The 23,247-nt window shown below is 46.6% G+C and overlaps 1 protein-coding gene across 3 annotated transcripts in view; it reads right to left on the bottom strand.

Moving 5' to 3' along the window:
• The window catches only part of CNTN4 (contactin 4), a 176,508-nt gene that overhangs the window by 7,593 nt on the left and 145,668 nt on the right, over positions 1-23,247 (bottom strand). For 2 of the 3 annotated variants that reach the window (XM_017735222.1, XM_017735223.1), the window contains exons 12-17: positions 22,126-22,253; positions 4,015-4,190; positions 2,817-2,937; positions 1,517-1,675; positions 644-793; positions 165-235 (exon numbers count right to left, since the gene is read on the bottom strand). In XM_017735222.1, coding sequence (XP_017590711.1) covers positions 165-235; positions 644-793; positions 1,517-1,675; positions 2,817-2,937; positions 4,015-4,190; positions 22,126-22,253 — 805 coding nt within the window. The remainder of the gene's footprint in view (positions 1-164; positions 236-643; positions 794-1,516; positions 1,676-2,816; positions 2,938-4,014; positions 4,191-22,125; positions 22,254-23,247) is intronic. The other variant, XM_008634445.2, reaches the window with a different exon arrangement.

Here is a 23,247-nt window from a genome sequence, read left to right as displayed (position 1 = left end):
TGCCCAGCACTTCCCTGCTGGCTGCCCTGCCCAGGGGCTGGGGCAGGGACATCCTTCAGCTCCACCTGAACAGCTGGGCTGTTTTTGTCACGCAACCTGGGCTGGTTTACTGCCAACCCTTTGAAATTCACAGAAGGTTCGCTGTGGGCTGGGTTGAGACTCACCTCCCAAGTAATGACCAGCTCTGACTTGCTGCCTCCACCTCCACTCACATTAGCTGGGGTCACCTCAGGGACTGCAAAAAAAGAGATGCAGATGGATGTGACAGCTTTGAAACCCAAAACCCACAGGGAGACAGAACAGAGCTCTGCAGCAACAGGACACTGCTGGCCTTCCCTGCTGGTGCCAGGAACTGTTAAAATGACTAATTTGCCATGGCAAACAGCACATTAGAAGTATGTCAATAATAGTATATTAAAAGTATGCCAATTAACTTGTGTATTCAGTCTCTAATTGTTTAGTTTAAACATTTGTCCTCCATAAAAAAAGGCTTTTATTTATTTTCCTGTTTCATCTTCGGTTCCGTTATGGGCTCCAATGGAACAGAGGAGCCAAGGGCCAGGGCTTTCCTACAGCTCAGGGATCTTTTGGCATTTATTCCACAAAGATTTCACCCTCAACTCCTCTGCCCAGCACTACTTACGAGCTTCTTCAGTTCTTCTCTTCTCCGAAGGCCTGCTGGGTTCCCCAATCCCGATCAGGTTGGCAGCCACTACTCGGAATTCGTACTCCACCCAGGGGTTCAGCCCCACCACCGTGGCTGTGAACGTCCTGCCATCGATGATCTCTGGAACTGGGGATGCAAGGAAACCCACTGGGATATTAAAAACTGCTGGGAAACAGGCACAGGGAAATCTGATTTCCTTAAAGGTGAGGGCTTAACATAAATACAAATAAGGATTGATAAATTTTTTCTCATCTTTCTAAGATTTTAACAACTGCAAAAAAGTCAAAGAGGCAGCATTAAACCACAGTGCTTTTAGCCCAGAAATTCCTGCCATTAAAGAGCTGCTCCAAAATTGCCACAGTTTGGAAGCAGAGTGTAAAGTTTGGAGGGGCTTTATTTTTCTCTTCTTAAAACACATGGTTGTCTCTGTTTAATGGTTACTGGAACAAAATTAACCCCTGACGGAATGAGCAATTACATCATGGGATTTTTTCCTCTATCAGGGAAATAATTCTCCTTAAAGATAGGTGGGATGACACGGTCTGTCCCTGAGGGATGTCTTTATAGACCACAATTACTGTTGTATATCTCCAGCACGGCAACAAGAGATAGGAATTCATTCTGTTTTCCCTTAAACATTCATGAGAAAAATGGGTGAGTAATGGCATTGACTGCACCCTAAATCTTTGGGTTGCCAAACCTGGAACTAGTTAATAAGAGCAGTGCTCTGCAGCCAGGGAAATTGCCTTTCACATCAGGGGCCAGAGCTGGTCCAAGCAGCCCTGTGTGGGTGCTGATGGATGAGTTTTCCATCCGTGGAGCTCCCCATGGGGCAGGTGAGGGCCTTACCTGTGCTCACTGCCTGCCACCCCACCGAGAAGGGGGTGCGTGCCTGCACGACGTACATGGTGATGGGGCTGTGGTTGTCTGCCCCCGGCCTCCAGGACAGCTGGGCCGTGGTGTCCGTCACCTCATCTATGGTCACAGCCTCGGGGGGACCCGGGGGACCTGTGGCATTGCACAAGAATCGGAGTGACTCAAGGAAGGAGCACTCTGGTCATCTTCCCCTCCTGGGGACAGAGGTAACGGGGTCCCTGCAGAGCAGCTGGGGCAGCTCCAGCTCTCCTTGCCTGGGTGGGACTGGGAGGCACTGTGGGGATGCACCAGCACCATGGTGGGAGAGACCAGGATGTTCTGCCTCACTGCTGGGGTGATTGAACCCGTGAAGCTCTGCAGGAATCACCAGCCAGGGAGAGACCCCTCTGCTCCACCCCATGGCCATTGCTGCCCGAGTGGTGCCTGAGGTTCAGTCTGCTCCCATCTGAGAATCACAGAATGGTTTGGGCTGGAAAAGACCTGCAAGCCCATCCCATCCCACCCCCTGCCATAGGCAGGGACACCTCCCACCGTCCCAGGCTGCTCCAAGCCCCATCCAGCCTGGCCTTGGACACTGCCAGGGATCCAGGGGCAGCCACAGCTTCTCTGGGCACCCTGTGCCAATGTTTTAACACCCTTGATGTTTTTAGGGAGTGACAAGATCAGTACTTCTATCATCATCAAGGGTCATGTCCGTGTGAAGAATTTAATATTCCTCCTGCTTATGAGAGCCAAGGGTAGCAGGGACAGAGCAGCACCCAAGTTTGCCTTCCCCAAAGTTAACAAGTGGGAAAATATAAATCAGATTTCTCCTAAGGATCCAGGCTCAGGGCAATTAATTACAGCTCTGTTAAAGTCAAGCTTACACATTACCTCTGCATGGTAATGAATAGATCTTGATATATCAGTGAGGTCACTAAATCATGTTTATTCTTAACAAGAATAACATCTCTTGGCAGAAAGTGCAGCCAATAGCTGGGTGCTGCTTCTGCTGCACAGTTCATGACACGAACAAGCCCAGTGGGTGCAGGGCTGGCGTTCAGGACACGAGCAGGTACTGGGGGTGTGTGGGCAGGGTCTGTTCTGGGAGCACATGAAACACTTTACATGCTCTGGCTGATGTTGTGAACCCCAGCGTGAACCAGAGCTTTTTTCTCAGATTAATTACAAGATGCTGGGCTGTCCCTGAGCCCAGGGACTGCAGAAGGTAGGAGAAAAAAAAAAAAAAAGAAATTTTACTCCACCATCAACAACAGTAACAAAATTCAAATACCTCTTACAATCAGGTCTGCAGCAGCTGAGAGCTTGTCCACACTTGTTTGCACCATGCAGACGTATTTCCCCGCGTGCTTCAGCTGGATGCTCCTGATCATCAAATCACCAGCTGAGTCCTGCTGATAAAGTAGGGAAAAGTGGTTACAATTACTTTTTAATGTGCCCTAAACATCATTATCACATGAAGGACACTGTGACTAATGGATTTACTTTATGCTGGCTGATGAAAACACCAGTAATGCAAGCCATGGCCTGTTAAAATGATGGGAGTCTGCCTGGAAGGGAAGAGAGGGAGCACCCCTAAAATCCTGGCTCCTCCAAGGGGCAGAGGAGCAGGGTTGGGGGCTGTTAAGCACTTTCCCCACTAAAACAACTTGACAGTGTAGGACAGGTTCACTGTGATTCCTCCTTTTTCTCTCTGGATATCCGATTTTTACCCTCTCTGGCATCCAGAGGCCCAAGCTGTGTCTCCATCTCTCCTGCAAGGGAAGCCCATCCCAAATCTGGAGATATCAGCACTAGTTTCATGGCTTTGTGTCCCAGCCAGCATTCTGATTGCCCAGCATTTTTGTGCTGAAGATCACGAGAACAGCACTCTCTGAGGAAATCTTGCATCACACACCAGCAGTAATTTGTTTTCCAAACACCAAGTGCATGTCTGATTAACTGTTGAATAGAACTAATCAGGTTTCTGGATGTTTTGGATGCTGAGAACCTCTCTGAATTTCTCCCCAGACACAAAGCATTCGATACATTGGAAATCTCAGGGTAACCTCGTGGTTGTGGCCTTTGGGCTGAGGAATATTAATAAAGTTTGTAACTTTAGCTTTGTGGGCCAAAACAGGAGCAGTCACCCCGAAAAGCTGTTGCTGCTGCTGTGAGCCCTGGGCATCAATCTGTGAGTTCATCTTTTAATGTTTCATTTTCTAAGGGATAACAGCAAGGCTTGTAATTGTATCTCCTTTTCCTTTCAGCACCGAATTCCACTCCTGACAAATGCAAACATGGACTGTCACTATGCCTGAGACCTGTGGCTCTCTCAAACCTCCCTCAGAGCAACATGCAAAACCCTTCCCAGTTTTCTACCTCTGCTGAAAGTTTTCCAGTTCTTTCCCCCTTTTTCTCGCTGCCTTCATCCAGTTCCTTCCATCAGTCACCTTTTCTACATTACCCACTTTGTCAGATTTAATACTTACTCCTCCTACCCTTTCAAAGTGATCCCCATCTTTCTCAAAGTCTATCAGGTGCCCATTGAATGACCAGGTGAACACAATGTCCAGGGAGTGATCGTGGGACACCTGACAAGGCAGGACGATGCTTTCCCCAACCGTGACATCCATGCTGAAAGGGGACACCATGACCCGGGTTGGATCTACAGACAACAAAGAAAGAGGGGGAAAAAAGGATTATTCTTGTTCTCCTGAGGAACAGAGACACTGTAGGGCTGAGAGAGATCCTAAGCAGTGATCACTTAGGAAGGTCCTTAAATCAACAAGTGAATTATTCTATCTTTGGGTTTATCCTTTCTCTAGTTGTTGGATTAAAACACTATTAATAAACCCTCCAGAATCCTCTTCCAGCCACCATCCTGATGAAGAAGGAGGAAAGAAAAGGCTGGAAAAGAGTACAGCAGATCTGAAAGGTTTGATTAAAACTTTTTATCAGAGATTCTTTTATTTGAATCTTCTCACTTCAAAGAGTTGTTTCACACTCATGCGTTGCTCACCACGGTTATCGAAAAACTGTTCTGTTGTTCCTAAATTAAATGTAAAATCCCCAGAACTGGAACAAAAAGGGTGCATTAAAGCCAGGAGTTTTTAATCTGGTTGTACCTGGCAAAGGAAAGATAAGGCTGAGATTATTGTTATGATGTTTATTGAGAACTGGCCACGCTCTCTGATGGATGGCTTCACAACTCAAATCCTTTCCTTGTGCAAGGAGGATCCCCACAAAGAATAAATATAAATGATGAGTGATACCAACAGAACCTTCCAGAGCATGGATGTGGTGCCAGACAGGGGCATTTAGGGAGCTGAAGCAGAAGGAAAGGTCCTAAACAGGACATTTCCAAAGGGAATTCCCCAAACCTGGATCTGTGACGTGGCAGGTTCTGTGTTAAGCACAGGCAGCAGCTCCACCCCAGGCTTCAGGACCAATCCCTTTCTCAAGCTGGAGTTCCACAGCTCCTTTACCACTGGTTTCATTGTCTGTTTTTCACTTCAGTGTGAGCAGAGAGTGGTGGCACAGAAAGATGAGCCATGACACATTATGCAGTCTCCTGCTCCTCGTCTGTGCCTGTGAATTCCCTCTGCCTCTAAAGTTAACATTTCTCTTCCATTTCTGTTGACAAAAATGCAGCAATTTTTTCTACAGGGCCTCAGAGGAAATGAAAAGGAGGAAAAATATTGCTTAACAATGAGACCAAAAGTCTGAAAATCATACAGAGATAGGTATTTTTGCTTATTGCAAAAATCCACTCTGCATGGCTGTCATGCTAAAATAATACCAGCATTATTCAATCTCTGGCACGCGACACCAAAACCTTCCAGAGCCTGTTGCCCAACTGCTTAATTCCCTGCTAAAATAACAAAGATACAGCGACAAAGATATGGACTGGGCAGAACTACTCACCGAAATCCAGGGGATGCGAAGCTGTTCCTGGATTTTCAACCTTATCAAAAGTGTACAGGAGGTGGTAAGAAAGATTTTGTTGCTGTCTAGAGAGATTTCAGATCAAGTCCTCAGGGACTTGGCTGTATTATCTTGGACAAATCTAATTTGTCTGTGTTTTGTGTTCACTTTTGACCAAACAGAGGAGCTCTTAGAACAACCACAGTAAGTGTTATGATACTTAATTAATCAATTAATTAATAAATTTAATATTTCTCAGGTGTTTATAAACATGTGAAGAATGAAGAAAATAATGACTATAAATATGTAAAATAGAATATATAATTGTATAGAATTTTAGAACATAGAATAGATTCTAGAATGGAATTCTGGTATGTAATTTGTATTTTAGAATTCTATACAATTATATTGTAGAATATCTTAGATATATAATATATATGAAATATTCTTTATAGAATAATATTCTAGAATACAGTTAGAATATTATAGGTTTATATAAACACATAGAATATGAAATATAATAGAATTCTAGGATTTATATTCTATATAAATATAAATGATATCAAGAAATGTGTGTTTGCTGAAGGGCAGAGCAGCTCAGCACAGCTCCTGCTGGTGCTGCAGGAACTGCGAGTGCCTGGTGTTTCTGAAAATGCCTGCAGCTTTCATGGAATTGTGGAATCATTTAGGTTGGAAAAGATCTTTTAAGGTCACTGAGTCCAACTGCTCCCCCAGCCCTGCCAAGGCCACCACTGTCCCCTGTCCCCAAGTGCCACATCCACACGTCTGTTAAATCCCTCCAGGGATGGGGACTCCACCCGTGCCCTGGGCAGCTGTGCCAGGGCTGGACAGCCCTTTCCATGGAGAATTTTTCCTGATATCCAGCCTCAGCCTGGCCTGGCGCTCCCGGGAAGAGCACCCTGGGATGGCAGGAGCGCAGCTGGATGTGCCCCTGCGCACGGGCAGGGACGGTCTGTAGGTGTCACTGAAGGCTCGGGGAAGCAGCAGAGCTCCCTCCCAGCCTTCCTTCCACGCCGGCACTCTCAGGAGGACGCTCTTTGTGTGACAGAGGCGGCACTTCCCAGTTTTCCATGGTTTTCCCAGCCCTGCTGTAGCCGAGCCCGGGGGCTCTGAGCAGCCCGAGAGCTCCTGGGGATGGTCCCCGGCTGGAGCGGCTTTACAAACACACTGGGATCTGCTGTAGATAAAGCCAGATGCGGAGGGGTGAAAGACGCAATGGGAGGAACCATAAATTCCATAGGAATTCCACTGATTGACACAGACTGTTGCTCACCCAAGGCCGTGCTAAATCCCTGGACTGAGAGAAAAAGAGAAGAGACACAAGGAAAAGGAAAAACGGGGAGGGTACACATTGGAAGGGGGTCTGTATTAGGTGATTTGGAAAGTCTGTGCCTCTCAGGTACCTCAGCCCATGGGGAAAGAGAGAGCAAAATGGGGCCAGGAAATTGGGATAAAAGGAGGCCGCATCCTCCAACAACTTGGGAGACCCCAGGGGAATGCCCCATGGCCTCTCCCTTTATTCGAATAAAGAATTCCAGGACTCCTCTGTCTCCTTTTTGGACATAAACCTCTGGTGTTTGTGGATTAATTTTCCCGACTCCCTCACGGCCGCATCAGCACAGCTCTGGGTGCCCAGCTCTCCCCCAGCCTCGCTGGTGGGCTGCACTGGGGTCACCCGAGCTTGTCTCACCTCCTTTAGTCCTGCCTGAAACCCCGATTTCCCTGCGTCACCTCCCTTGGCTTTACTGCTGCAGCGCAGTGCCGAGAGCTTGGGGTCCTTCTGGCTGATTAAGTGGATTTGGTTTATCCTGCGAGAGATTTTAACAAAGTTTGCTTCTTTCCTTAGAAGAAACGGAGCTGAGCAGCACTTCCCATCCGTGGGAAGGCTGTAATTGCTTCCCTTCTCTCTTTTATCAGCTGCCACCCGCATCTCCCGGCTCCTTTCGGGATGCTGGGTTGCATTTCGGGATGCATTTCCAACTGCACCCCCCAGGCTGCAGGATTGAGGGCAAGGCCTGGGGATCACAATGAGCCAATCTGCGAGGAAAGCAGCCGGCTCGGCCCTGCCATTGATCGGGTGTCCATCGGGAGGGATGATTTGTTTAGGGCAAACAGCCCCGCAGCGCCGCGACCGCCGCTTGTGGCACACGCGGGGCTGTGCGTGCGACATCAATCTGCGGGATGTGACACAGCGGGACACGGGCTGCAGTGGCACCGCAGAAGTGACACAAACCTCAGCAGAGGCTGACACTCGCAGATAATGCTTTTTTTTTCCTCAAAAAACTAGGTCAGTGCAGAGCAGCTTTTGAGTGATGCGGGAGGCGCGGGGAGAGCCGGGCGCGGTGTCACAGATTCGGGGCCCGTCAGCAGAATTCCCACTGACCACAGGGGTTCTTCCAGACCTGCCTGCGTTAGGTGGACTCAGCATCCCGTTCCCAGTTGGGCCCCGGGGGCTGCGTGAAGCGCTCCGGAGGATGGATTCAGGGGGGCCTTGCAGGTAAGGGTATCACAGTCCTCAGCAAACGATGGGATCTCCTGTGGCAGCCCTGGCTGCGGCAGGAGCACAGAGTGTCTGACTCTAATAAGAGACTGAACTGGAACGTGCTCGGGAGATGCAGCTCCTGTTGTTGGCCTCGAATCGGTGCAATTGAGCATTCAGAGACAGATCAAAGAGAGAAGGGATAATGTCAGCGTTTCCAAGGCTGGGTGCAGCTAATACCTAAATGCTTATTTAGACATCTATCCCAGCACACAGGAGGAGGTCGGAGAAGGAGCAGAAGGGAATATTTGGGTTTTGACATATTTATCCAGCATAAAAACCCTGAAGAAATCAGAACTACCCCCCCAGCCCCCAAATTAGCAGTTCCTTCAGACTGTCCTACTTCTAAGGGAAATTTTCCAAAGACTTATTCCTTCCTGTCTTCTTCCAGCCCCGCCTTCACTTCATTCAGGTTTGCACTTCCATGCTGCTGGGAAGCTAATGGAAATGTTGTACAAGATCTTACAGAACCACAGAATAATTAAAGTTGTAAACGACTCCAAGATCATTAACTCCAAACTTCAGCCTATTTTGAGGTCTGCAGTACATGCCCCTTTCCCCTTCCCTCTTTTGCCTGAGCAGTGAACGTCTGTTGGAAATACTCCTGACTGCTGATATTCCTTGTGAGGATCTGGGCAGATAAGCAGCAATTTCCAGTTTGATTAACCAGCTAATTACCTAATTCTCTCAGATTAATGTTACAGTGTTAAAGATTCAGATATATTTTTCCTTACCTGCATAAACCATTTCCTGTACAAGACTTTAAAGTGTGTTTTCCTTGTAGATGAACTCTAACTCAAGCATTTGGGACTCATTTTGCCTCTTTTTTTTTGAATACCATCATGTTTACCAATTTCATTTTGGCTTTTATCAGCAGGAGTTAATAAATGCATCTCAGATCAATGTCCTCTATTTGCAATGACATTTTACATTATTGTATTGATTCCAAGGCAAATCATGTCTGGAGATAATAAAAATCAATCTCGGAGGATCTGGTTTCTATGAGCAACCAAAGAATCAAAGTCCAATACATGAAAATACTCAAACGTGCTCTAATTTTTTTTTTTTTCCTGTTTGTGAATGAAATATTTATCCTGGACCATAAAGTCAAAAGCCTCTGAGACCTGACTGGTGAAACTGCTGGGAGCTCTGAGTGCTCTGTCATCAGACACTGGGATGTGCAGGAGAGAGGAAAATACAGCTCTGAATTAAAGAGATTAAAACCCAGTGAATGACTGAACACATAGAGGAATTAGCAGAGCAAATTACAGCTGAATAGATTGAGTACTTCATGGGGCATGGCCAAAACTGAGATTAAAAAGAAATGGGGAAAAGGTTAAGTATTTACAGTATTTGGCCTTTAAAATATCCCACCTGTGAGCTGTGATGAGTCACACAGATGCTTTCAGGAACAGGCACTTGGTTTTATGCCAATATATCCCTTTTTTCACTACAATCAGCTATTACACACATTCTTAACAGAAGATTCTGCAGCATTTCCACCCTCTGGTGTGTGCTGTGGCAGTTCAGCCTAATAAAATATAATCCTATTAAAAGGAGACACTATCAATTTAGAAAAGGGACTTGAGGCCCGGGACTAGAGTCACTTAGCTCTGATTTTAGAAATAGTTGTGATTAGTGATTAGAGCTTTCCATGTCATCAGGCAGCACTGATCTCTGCAGTGAAGGCAGTGAGACATGGCCTTGTATTCAGCAGGGATTAGGGAAGGGAGGGATGGAACACCTGACCTTTCCTGGAGGAGCACAGACCCAATTCAGCAACACACAGGGCTGAGCTGGCCATTTAGGCCATGCTAAAATTGCTTTGCTGAAGGAGGATCCTTATCTTGCCACTTGTTTGGCTTAAATCTCCCCACAGCAGTGTGGGGACATGGGATTACTTTGAGCTGGGAGCCTGAGCCCCTTTCTCAGGAATTCTCTGTGAGGGTGGGCAAGGCTGTTTTAAGAGGAGGTTTGGCTGTTGCTCCCTGTGGTCTGTTCGTGCAGCTGCTGCCCTTCCCAGAGCAGCAGTTTCCTCCTCAGCTTCACCGAAGAGCTTCCCACAGATGGAAAACTCTCTAAACTTGATGGCAGAACCTCCCTCCCAGGATTTAATGCCTCCCACTGCCCAGACAGGGAGCGGGCAGTCAGTCAGGGGACTGCACTTCTGCACACCCCAAGCTGCATTGTTTGTGGGGCTGAATGATAAATGAAGGGTAATTTAAATCTGAAAACACATTAAGAATGGGCCTGCCCGGGAGGATACTGGGGAGGGGGCTCCCTTTAGAGCAAATTCAAAGACAAAATATATGAAAATACATCCACTGCAGTGAGAGTGCAGGGAGCGACGAGAGGACGCAAGACTCCACTTTCACCTCCATTTCACCCAGTGCAATGCAATCTGATCAAATCAAGCTCTCTCCGTACAATTGTCACAAAGCAAATCACATGTAATGGGCTCTGGAGATGACAATCAAACCTGTCACTCAGGGAAATTTGTTCTTGCTCTTTGCAGCAGGATGCAACAGCGCCTGATTACACCAGGAACCCCAACATCCTTGTCCAGCTCTGCACTGCAGACTAAAATAAAACCCACTTCACTCCAGAGCTGCCTCAAGTGGAATCTCCGTATTTGACAAACGATCCAGGTGCTGGTGACAATCTCTGTGGATAACCCAGGGAATTCAAGGTGTCACCTTTTGTGGGCTATTGATTGCGACGAGCTGATATCCGTCTTTTCAAGTATGGAATAATCTACTGTCATTGCAGGAATGATGGCCATCGCACAGAGAAGGTTAATCAGATACAGGAGAAATCATATCTAATCTGTGATAAATTGCCAGTCATTCAGGGATCAATCACTGCTCTCCTTGTACCACAACCCAGGGAATTGTGCAGGTGTAATTCCATGGAGCCCATGGACACAGTGCCCAACAACATTTTTCCCCCTGGAACAGTTCCCCCTGTGCAGTTTGTGCATCCATGGTGTTTTCACATGTTTTGAATAGTAATGGCCATCAATCAAAAATTTCAGGAAGCAGCAGAGCAGAAAAAAATGGAACATCCAGGCACTCAAACTGCAAAATCATGGAGTGACTGCCACAGTCTTGGCATTTTTAAGGCACAAGTGTGTATTTTAGGCCTTGTTCACACTGATTCTACGCCTGTTACCCACCCTCCTCACCAGCACCAAGGCGTTAGGAATTAGCTGCCATGCCAGAATAAATCCCAAATTAAGAGTCATTAGGAGCGGATACCTCTTGAGCTGTCAAACTTAAGGAGCAGCCAGAAAATCCCTGGCTGGACTTCCCAGCTTCCAGTGAATGATCCACAGCTTAAGCATCCTTAATGTCACGCAGATCAAGGCTTGCTTGTGTCATCCATGCCTTGGGATAAGCCAGGCTTGGTGTCCACAGCATTTATCAAGCCCAAGACATTCATCTTCCTATGTGCCACTTGTATCAGGAGAGGGATCCGGAGGGGAGCACCTAGGGATACCTCTGAAAACAGGACAAGTTTTTCCTATTTTTTTCCTATTTTTTTTCTACTATTCCCTTTAAACCTGTGGCAAACACGCATTAACAAAAAGTGCCCGCAAGTTTAAGTCAAAGAAAGCACAGCAGCTGCAAACCTCAGGATTTTCCAAGTATCCAAAGAACTGAGCCAAGGAGACATGGAAAGCAAAAGCAGGGGGTGATTTCAGCTCTATTCCCACAGGGAGTGTATCCCAGCTGCCCATGGGGAGCACAGCAGGGACCCTGCCCCTTAAACACCAGTCTGAACATTTAGACTTTGGATCACAGCCAAATGTGAACAATTCAACTCAACAATTCCATCAAAAAGAGAATTAGATGAGCAAAAGAGGAGGAAGAGTGCCAAATGAAGAGGAAGGTTGCTCTAGCGTGGGCACAGGCTTGGAGTAATTGGGAATAAAATGAGTTCTCCTCCTCACTTTCTGTCTGACCTTGAGCAAGTCATTAAAAGTCTCTGCTGCCTTATTTGCCCAGCCTGTAAAATGGATCAGACCTTCATTAGAAACTGTTTTGTCTCTCTGTACCACTGTGCCCAGCAGATATTTTTATTTAAGATGAACTTTTTCTTGCATCCCCGTTGAGACCTCCACACCAGCGCAAGGAAGTCTGACACCCAAACACCTATTACTGAACAAACCCAGCGACAGGGAGAGCAGAACCAACCAAACAAACACTGAAAGCAAATTTTCTGGGCCGAGGTCTCATTTGTTTCCTGGTGAAGGTGAAATTGTCTCACAATGCCTTGTACTCTCTCCTAAGGAAGTGACTCATTCTAATTAGTGGCACACAGAGAGGACAAACCTCACATTCTGAGGGCTGTGCTCCTGCTTTGCTGCCTTGTGGCTGAGCCCTGGTTCTGATGTCAGGGGCAGGATGGAGGCAGGATCACAGGTGAAATGAAAATAACAACCCCCAAGACCATCCCTCATTATAACTTCCTCAAAATCCTCAGCTCCTTCTCTCCTGAATAAATCTTCCCCACAGAGCATCATTAAAACGCGTCCCTGACATTTCTCCTGTTCCATGGCATTTTGCCTCAAATTAGCCACGAGTTTTTCTTATGTAAATAATTCCAGGGCCAGAATCAAGATCCAGCTTGGAAAGACACCCTCAGAGAGGTGGAGGAACAGCAGCTCCACCTCTCCTTTCAGCCTGGTTTCAGTGCTGGGTGAGCTTTGCTGGGGTCACTCGTGGTCTGGAGCATTTCTCCCAGACACTTCTGCTCGTGGCTCTCTCCTGCAGGGAATGATGTTCATCGTCAACTGCATCACACAGTTTAGCTCCCAGGACTAATGGATTTTTACAGAGACTTTGCACTGTGCACCTAGGACAGGAACTGAATTTTTCACTGCTGAAATACTGCTGATTTCCTAAATAAACTCTCTATTCAGATATATTCACAACGAAGCTGGAAGAAAACACAGCACTAAACCCTACAAATTGGATTGGTTCTTCATGGCCCACTTAAAAACTTCAAATGAAAGCAAAATTCATGTTCAAGTGTGTGTGTGACTGACAGAGACCGAGACAACCCACCCAACACATGGCAAGTCAATCCAGTGACAAAATTCCATGTATTTCAGAGTCCACCTGCTTCTGAGCCAGGAACATTTGTATTGCTGTCATATTCCCAAATGCCTGGCTGGATCACAGTGATCCAGGACACCTAGAACGTAACCTATTCCATTTGTGTTCTCTCTGCCCTCACGATTTTGGGATAAAGACAGGAGACTCCTGTCTCTATATGATCTCTGATGGCATTGCTCATAATCCTGCACTAAAAAAAGGGAAAATCAGGTCGCAAGAGTCCCTAATATTGAAGCAGCACCTCCCTCATGTTCAGCAGTGCTTTAGATACCCCCTGGTCTGTCAGTCCCAGGCCTTATCCGGGTGCCACCTGGCTTTTATTATCTGATAAGGAACTCTGGGTAACCTGTTGGCAATCCAGGCTAGGGAGAAACGCTCCCATCAGCCCAAATCCTCTGCTGAGCTGCTTCCAAAAGTGCTCCTGAGAAAATGCACAAAAGGGGTGGGATTTCCCCAGCCACTGTCCCAGAGTCTTGTCTTCAACACTCTCACCCTTCCTCCTCCTGTGACAGAAGATGTGCTCTCTGAACACTTCCTCTGTCTCTGATGTTAGAAACATCACCCTCAGGCCAGTCTGCTCTGAGTCACTGATTCCAAGGATGTAAAGTTCACTTTCCCTCTTTATTCTCCCACACTGCTTCCTTCATCCTCACCTGAAGCAGATCTCCAGTCCCTCCCCAGTGCAGGTCCTGTTTAGATCATCATCCCCCCATCCCTGTCCCAGTCACACTGAATTCCTTTGGGATGGGGGGAAGTGGCTCTGGGGAGACCTTCCCCCACTGCCACAGCAGCACCATGTGCTACAACAACCTCAGTTTTCTCTGTTTTACTGTTTTCCCTCGGAGTATGACCCTAATGCACCCAGTATTCGTGGAATTCCCATGGACCTCCTGCCTGGCAGTTCATCCCGCTGCATGCTATGGAACCAGGACAAGCTCTCTGTACCCTCCCCTGGGATAAAGACCAATCTGATACATCAGTGCACTTAACCCATGGTGTCAGCAGGCTCAGAACCCGGGATCTCCTTCAGCAAGGAAGAGACGTGGGACTGCATCCCATGTAACCTTAAACACAGCTTAAAATGTTAAGTGCAGCTGTCATGTTCCATTTTCTGGGAACCAGAGGAGTTCCATGGAACTAAAATCTCAAGGAGGCAGACCTTCCACTGCCTGAAATTCCTGGTAACTCCACTGCAGGGACACACAGAGCTGCAGGGACTGAGATCTGGCCCCTTATCGCTGAGCCCAGGGGTGGAACAGCAGCATGAGCTGTCAGATGCCAGAGCTGGGCCTGGAGAGAATATCCTGAGTTGGAAGGGACACCTTCCACTATCCCAGTTTGCTCCAAGCCCCGGCCAACCTGGCCTTGGACACTTCCAAGGGTGGGGCAGCCACAGCTTCTCTGGGCACCCTGTGCCAGGGCCTCACTGCAAAATAATTTGTTAATTATGATTTATGTCCAATCACAAACATAAACACACTCACACCCACTGCCTTTGCTTGGATTTCAATGTGATCTATGGCTGCGTTTTAACCACCCTGGGCTTTCATTTGTATTCAAAAACTGAAAAATATTTTAACCTTTCTGAAATGCACCATGTTAAAATAAATGGAAGCAAGTTGATGAAAACTGTTAATTAACCTGCTTTTGTCTCATTAAGAGTCTGTGTTTAACCTATAGGTCGTCTCCTCTTCCACCTGATGCATGGATCTGATCTTCAGTGATGAGCTAAACAACCCAACCTTTTATTGACGATGCAGAACTCCTGAACCTCCTGCTTTTTTGGGAGAGGTCAGAAAAATTCCTGGAACAAAAGTGCTGAGCTTTCAAAGGCATTATTCTAAACGTTTTTTCCCTGTGGCAAGAGAGGTTGCAATAATGCTGACCCTGCAGTACATGGTGGGTTTAAGGTAAAACTACAGAACAAAAATACTGGTTTTCTCCCCTCTACAGGTTATTCAGACATAATGGTTGAACTTTTCTAAAAATACAATTTTTTCCCACTTTATGTGCTGAATCAGGTGTATCTATAAGCATCAGCACTTGCTCTAGTGTTGCTCCCATTATTTACCTGAGCGATTACCAGTTTTAAGACCCTCGATGTGCCTGAGAGTTGGCTGGGGCTTGGAGGGACAGGAGAAAGAAGGTGGTGGCAGGGAAGGGGGGGCAGAATCTGTGGCATTTCCCACGATCCAGAGGCACCATTTCCCACGGGCTGCAGGGCCTCCATCACAACCACACAGGTACCTGGAGAAGCTGCTCCGTGGGAGTCCATCCATCTGTATTCCTGCTTTTAAAAATATCACTCCAATAACGCTGGAGATTAGTCCAGGACTGGCACGAGAGCAAGGCAGGAGATCTATGCTTTTTAATATCAAGCTCTTCACCAAGACAGCTTTTATCATGTTAATGGCTAAATCACAATGATTGTAAAAGAGCCAAAATGAGGCAATTAGTAAGGCCTGTGACAGCCCCAGCCAGTGACACACAAGGTTTGCACTGGGAGCCAGATGGATATCTTCAATATATTTCTTATTGTCTGCTTGTGGTAATATGTTCAATTAAACTAAATCAGCACTACAGAAGAACCTCTGAATTGCCTGAAAAAAAAAATTAATTGTCTGCTGCAAATTTAATGAAGCCTAACACTTGTGTTATGTTTACAAGTTTTATTTGTTACGAGCAGTGAGCGCTTACAAGGAAAAAAGAAACTCTGAACTTACTGCATTCAGCCAGCCCTAAGAGCAGCCCATTGGTGTTTGATTTCATTACTGGGATTTGATTTCATTTACATGTCTCTCTCTGCCATTTACTGGTTCTGGCCTCAGCAGCTGACCGGGTTTTACCTCTCCCCAGTAAGAAACTGAGAGCTCTCGCTGTGCTGTTCATGCACAGTTCTGTGATTCAAGTCTGGCTCAAGTGTTTGGCCACAAACCTGGGATAGGACAAGTGCCCAGAGGGGCCACGGCTGCTCACCCTGATCCTCAGCATCATCATCCTCCTCAGGGTGTCACCGACCTTCCCCTGCTCATAGATCACAGCACTTGTGGAATCACAGGACCATGGAATATGCTCTGCTGGAAGGGTCCCACAGGGATGATCCAGTCCCACCCCTGGCCCCGCACAAACACCCCAACAACCCCACCCTGGGCATCCCTGGCAGCGCTGTCCAAACGCTCCTGGAGCTCTGGCAGCCTCGGGGCCGTGCCCATTCCCCGAGGAGCCTGGGCAGTGCCCAGCACCCTCTGGGGGAAGAACCTTTCCCTAAAATCCAACCTAACCCTGCCCTGGCACAGCTCCAGCCGTTCCCCAGGTCCTGTCCCTGTCACAGAGCAGGGATCAGTTGTGTTTGACAAGTTCACATTCAGAAAATCAGAAGCCAAAGTTGCCTCTGAGCAGCCCAGGGAGGGGAGGCTTTGGGGAAGGCTTGACAGCACAGGAGGCATCTGCTTCTCATTTTGCCACTTCTGTCACCTCAGAATAATCACAGCCTTTTAACTTCAATAAACTGTCAGAAAAACAGCAATGTTAACAGGATACACAGCTCTTTCATCTTCCTCGGGGTGCTCCAGGGATGACCTGATTTTTCTGATGACCTCAGGTCCTCACCTGAACGGAGCTGGGAGGAAAACCTGGCTTTACCACTCCCAGGTGTAACAAGCTTGGAGGGGATGCACCTGCCAGTGCTGAAACTCAAAGCTGAGCCCCTCACTCCTGCACAAGGTGATGTGGCTCAGCATCACACAGCAACCTTGGCTGCCTGGCAGCTGCAGTGAACAGAGAAGTTGCCTGAAACTATAAAACACTTGATGAAAGCTTGTGTTCCAAGTGCCATATGGAGAAGAGCTCTTGCAGGCTGCAAGGACCCTGAGGTAGCTGCTGGAGTCCAGCCCCACCATCAGCTTCTGCTTCAGGATTTCCCACCCAGGGGTGGTTAAGGAGATCCAGCAAAGTGCAGCTCAAGCACTGGGGCTGCCATGGTTGAGGGAGGGAGGACCAGACGTGGTGGATGCACAGCTCTCACATTTATAATTGTGCCTTTCATGCAGTGCTCTGGGTCATAATTTTACTTAAACCCAGCAAAAGAGCCTTAATTGTGTCCTAGAAATAATTGGTGTCAGTGGAAATAGTCCAATTAGAGCGGAATATTTTCCTTCGCAATTTCACGGGCAAAGATTATGGCTTTCCTTGTCAATTGTGAAAATCAAGCCTTTGCTGCTGGTTGTGACTCAGAAGTCAAGAAAGGTTTTTCCTAACTTAGAAATAAGTTTTATTTCTTAAACATGAGAATGCTTTACATGTTCTCATGAATAAATCAGAGCCTGCACAACTCCATGGCACTCCCTGAGCTTTTTTTGCCTACAAATCCCCGATTTAGAGATTCTGGAGAACAAGGTCATACCCTCAATTGACTTCTCCTCCATGGAATTTTTTTAAAAAATGTATTAGACCCGAAAAGGAATATTCAGTCATGTCTGGACTACATATAAATACTGTGTTCAGCAAATGCTAAAACAAAATTGAAGAATGATGAAACTTCTTTTGATGGTTTCAGAGTTGAGTCTCTATCCTGGTTTTGACACCAGCTGAACACAGACCTCGTGTGCTATCCAGGAAAATTACAAAAAGCCCAGAAAATATGGACAACCCCTCAAGTGCTGCTCTGGGATCATTCCTTTAAACTCTGCCTCTCTTTTTTAAATTATATTTTGTGCTTTCAACAGCAGGTGTCACTTAACCAGGTCCTTTTTTAAGGGCTGAGGCATAACCAATGTGAATTTAAGATCGTGTTGAATGATGAGGAGAGAAAAAGAAAGACTTTGCATGACCTTAAACACTGCAGGAACAAGGCAGAGCTCAGTGACAGGGGGGCCACTCGTGTTTCAATATGACCAACCACTGAACCCAGAATATGGGTGGGAGGGATGGAAAATGCCTGCAGCAGCTCTCTGGGACAGCTTTTCCACAGCAGCAAAGCAGAAGCAATGGGGGAAAAATCAGGGAGGTCTAGAGAGGCTCCTGGGAATGGGGACAGCACTGAAACAGGTCAATAGATTTCAGTATCCGCTGTAATTTCCCCTTGGTTCGTGTTAAAAAAACCCCAACATCTTAATGTGTGGTTTACTCTTCCTCTTGGGGAAAAATCTAAAGCCCCACTTGAAGGAACTGATATCCCACTTACTCCAAAGTCACTTTAAACTCAACAGAGCTGAGAACAGCTGGCAAAATTCAGTTATTAGAGTTCACTGATTAAAAAAACCCCACAACCTAAACCAAACCCCATGGACACGAGGAAAGCACAAGACAAATTCCAAGCAATGAAGTTTCAATTCTGCTCAAGTGATGTTGAAACAGAGACAACCACAGGTGGCAAGAGGGGACCATCACATCCCCCTGCCACTTTCTGCAGAAGGCAAATGCTGTGTCCTAAAGGACTGGAACAAACACAGTGAGAATTCCAGGTTTAAAGGCAGCAACATTTGAAGTCTCTGAAAAGTTACTCGATAATGGGCCAGAATTTACAGTATTTAATCAATTTCAACTGCAATGCAGCGCTTCAACATTCGCACAGAGGAATAGGCTCAGAATGAAAAATGTGCTATTTTATAGGAAATAATTTGAATCACTGTGCTGGACAAAATCAAGACTATCAGTCTATTCAAGCGTGAGGGAAAAATAACCTCCTGACATTATCTTTGTGTTCTTTTTCTGCTAAAGTGCTACGGATTCCAGCCAGCAAAAGTTCTCCTGCTTTTACTGCCTTGAGCCCTCCCGTGACAGCCCGAACGAGACGAGCTCACAGCAGTAGGAAAATGTTAAAGGTGCATCATAATTAAACAGGAAAATAAAGCCATTGGAACTTGCCCTTGTCAGAGAGGCACCAACGTGACCGGAATTGCTACACTCCCCCACGGGAGCACACAGGCACCAACTCTACCAAGGATTTAGAGATCAATTTAAATAAAAATGTATTTAAATAGATGTATTTAGATATAGAGATGGATTTATAGCTGAGCCCACAGCCCAAAGGGAAGCAGATGTTTGGGAAGCAGCTGTGGGTCAATGGGGGGACCACGACCCATTCACCTCCAATGTCCCCAAAGCAAAGCTGGCCACAGCTTAAATGAAAACTGTTTAATGTGTCTGGGAACATGCCAGAACAGAACAGTCCCACATGCCAAGGACTTTCTCATCCCAAAAAGAAGCAGTGGTGACACACAGTGATCAGCTGCATTCCCATCACCAGCTTGTTTGGGCTGCTGCATCCACACCCCACCTCACGTGGGTCCCACTCCCTGGGATTTGAGCACAGGAGCCTCTCCTGGTGCTTCCCAAATCCAGAGCTTTTATTGCAGTGCCTTGGAATCAGTTTCCTCTTTCAGCCTGCTGCTGTACCAGCCAGTTGATATCACTGCATTAAATACAAATAAACTCGTTTTGTACAGGCTGTGCCTGTTTACTCTGTTTGTCATTTAATCCCCTGGTACTCAGAGAGTCTCTAATCTTTCTGTATGTTGGAAGAATTGAACATTTAGCCTCAAGTACAAGAAAAAATGAGGGAACAAGATGGAAAATTAATATTTATACAATACATGGAAACACACACCATGTTTTACAGAGCTCTGAGCACTGCCTTAGAAGGAGCTGCTTCTCCAGCCTTACAAACTCAATCCTGCTTTTTAATTTAGAGGTCAAACTGTACATGCAAGTTTCTAAGATTTCAGGTCTTGGAGGCCAAGAGGCTCTCATTTAGCACCAGCCAGCAGAACAAACCCAAAGTACAGCTGCACTGGTTCAGAAAACCACTGGGGTTCACCCAGCCTGACAGCAGAATGTTAATACACAGCCCTATGGGCACCTGTCAGAATTTGATATTTTTTAAACTGTCTACTCATGCATAAAATGCATATTTATTCATCCCTCTCTGGTTGTTTGCCAGAGAGTTATTTTAAGCTCCTTGGTTCTGGTGTAACATACTCCTCTCCTCCTCCCATCCTTGCCTACGCTGTCTCTGACACTCTCGGCATCTCTCCCTGAGAAAGGAAACTAAAAGAAAAATAAGGGTAGCCTGCAATATTAATGGAAGAACACAGGAAGGTTAGGAAAAATGTCTTGACCTTCACAGTTTTTTACTCCATGACATAAGAGGAGTTAGAAAAGAATGTAAGCATATCTTAAGGTCAAAAACCATATTGGCTGTTCAATTAGTCTTTTTGTACACCACAAAACTGAGTTAAAACAAGGAATTCACTCATGTTTCTGTCCAAACTCACACATGTTTTACTTAGGGCAGAGAAACTCAAGCATTTCACTCTATAATACAATATTTTACACAGTTCATTTGGAGTTCAGAATAGTTCCTGCTCTTTTATACTTTTTATGGGCCAGACTTGGAAACTGCATTTCTCAGTTTGCTGTTAATATCCACATCTCAGCCTTAAGAGTTTATTCTCTGCTTCATGCACATGCATCACTGCCATTAATGCAAAGGGAATGGAGTCAAAACAGAGCACTGAGGGGGGAAAAAGCCCTCACTAATCCTTTACAACCTCAGTGTGCAGAAAAGTGATTTGTGGAGCACGGGAACGCAGAGATCAGGTACAACAACTGCCGAGGTTTTCCTGGGAGCTGCAGGCTATTCCTTGGGCCTAGAGGAAGGAAAAGGCAGGGATTGCAGAAGCTTGACTGCAATAACAGAACCCAATCACTCCTGCTGCCAACAACTGGCTTTTTTATGGTGGGAGAAGCAGTCCCTGAACTGCAGCCCCTGATTCTTCCCCCTCGGGGTCTTGCAGCACGTGGAAAACCAGGACAGCCCAGCTGTGCCCAAGCTGGAGCTGAACAGCTGGAACCCCACCCTGGGCCGTCCCTGGGCAGCCTGGGGAAGGGGCTGGGGCTGGATAGGCTGTTTTGCTCCCTGGTTTTGCTCTGGGACAGACTGAGGCTGATCACAGGCTACCCAGGGAATGCCCCTGGATCCCTGGAAGTGTCCAAGGCCAGGCTGGATGGGGCTTGGAGCAACCTGGGGTAGTGTAAGATGTCCCTGCCCATGGCAGCAGGGGCAAAATGACCTTTAAGGTCCCTTCCACAATTTTGCTAATGGATAAAGTCCTCCATGTTCGGGCTCCCTGAGCAGCCCTGTCCTGGCTGTTTGCTGCAGGTGCCTCCTTAGGGAAACCCAGGTTAGGAAAAGGCAGAATCAGCTCCTACAGAGACCTCACTCTAGTCTTCACTTGTCTCTGTTCTTGTTTTCAGGGACCAGCGTGACCAAATGCCACACAAGGGACTCATAACAACCCCAAACCCAAAGAATTGTTGGGGGCCCTGTGCTTCCCTACAAGGTTCAGAAAATCCCAGACTGGCTGGGGTTGGAAGGGACCTGTGGATGTGCTCCAGCTATAAAAACCTTGGATTAAAACCTGCAATGAAACATTTTAAGTATTTCCTGTATACCACAGAAACAGTTGACAAGGAGAGCCTCTAACTGAGTATGATCCATCACTGCCAATGTGTGGGAGAATTAAAACTGACAGCATTAGAGCTTTCTGATTGATCACTTTGTAATCAATGCTTCCTGATTTGTTATCCAATATAGGTTTTTCCCCAAAGAAGAAGGAGATAAGAGAGTGATTGTAAGGGTAATAACCTATTATGTTCATGGCCTATAATCATTCATCAGACATTGGACTACTCATCAGCAGGCCAAAAATTAATTCAACACATTCGTCAGTGTCTCTCACTGTTTATCAAATTATTCCTTTAAATATCTTGGTCACATTATTCCTTTCCATATCTTTGTCAAATTATAGCTTTTACTTTTGAGAACAACATTTGACAGAACATGAATGCACGTGAACAAACACTCGGAATTCCTGAAATGCTGAAATTCAGCCCTGGAGGAGGAATAATGATAATAAATCCAACTTATATATTAAAGAATGCCTTATCTATTAAATAGTGCCTCAGACACCCACAATAAAAGTTGATTTAGTCACCTTTCACCACCAGGCTGCCCGTGCTGCTCGCTGTCCCGAAGTGGTTGGTGGCCACGCAGGTGTAACTCCCCGCGTCCGACTTGGTGACGTTGACGATCCGCAGGCTCCCGTCATCCAAAACAGTGATTCTGCAAAGACAGCACACACAGGAGGCTTGGTTTTGGGGTTTTTTTTAAGCCAACATAAAACCCTTTTGAGTCTGCATTAATTATGGATGGTGAGAGCAGCAGAGAGCCCTGCCCTGCGCGGGGAGCTGAGCTGATGCGAGTCTCTCTGGACGCGCTTCATAAATAGTGAATGCATCATTTACATGAGTTTTCTGTGTCTTTACTCGAGGGCAACTTTCATTTACACATCAGCAGCTCGTGTAGGTTTTCCACATGCTGTACTTTGCTATTCAGCCCTCTCACCATGACAACCCTGCAGCACGTGGTGCTCTGGCTGCGTGGCAGACCCGGCGCTCGCTGCCTCGCGGTGCAGACGCCGCTGCCGAGCAGATGCGCTGGAGCAGGTGTTTCATTCCGGTGGTTTTTCCAGCAGGATGATGGCTTTTCACAGAGCTGCCAAGCTCTCTCTCCACCTCTCTGCCTGTGTGTCACTCAGCCCACAGGGTTTATCTGCAGTGGCGCTTGCAGGTTACAAAATCCTGTTTCACTCCCATCCTCTGCTCAGCTGCACATTCCCCACCTGAACAGGGCTGTTATTGGCAGTCCCTTGAGGGCAGGAGGCAGGTGGGGAGGGAATGGTAATTCCTGGGTGATCCCCACCTGCTCCTCTTGCATAAGAGTACTTCAGGCTCCCCTTGCTCTCTCAATGAGCTTTGCCTCCTGTGACATTTTTTTTCTGCTCTGCTCTAAGTCAGTGAACACAGGAAACCTGAGTTTGCCCAGTAAATCCCATTGAAACACGAATTACTTGTTCCCTGTGGAGGCATCATCTAAGGAGACTCCAGAAAACCCTTTCTCCTACACTAAAATCACATCTTTTAGCAACATTTTTCCTCCTCAGAATCACGTCCTGCAGCACAATCTCCTTTCTCACCTTCAGCCACTTGCAGACCTTCATGGAAAACCTTGTACTAATTCCTGCCTTGTCCTGCTCAATTATTTCCCAATTTCACTA

This window comes from Corvus brachyrhynchos, unplaced genomic scaffold (assembly GCF_000691975.1).
Source record: "Corvus brachyrhynchos isolate BGI_N302 unplaced genomic scaffold, ASM69197v1 scaffold95, whole genome shotgun sequence".
Taxonomy (NCBI): domain Eukaryota; kingdom Metazoa; phylum Chordata; class Aves; order Passeriformes; family Corvidae; genus Corvus; species Corvus brachyrhynchos.
This window is presented reverse-complemented; position numbering and strand designations above follow the sequence as displayed.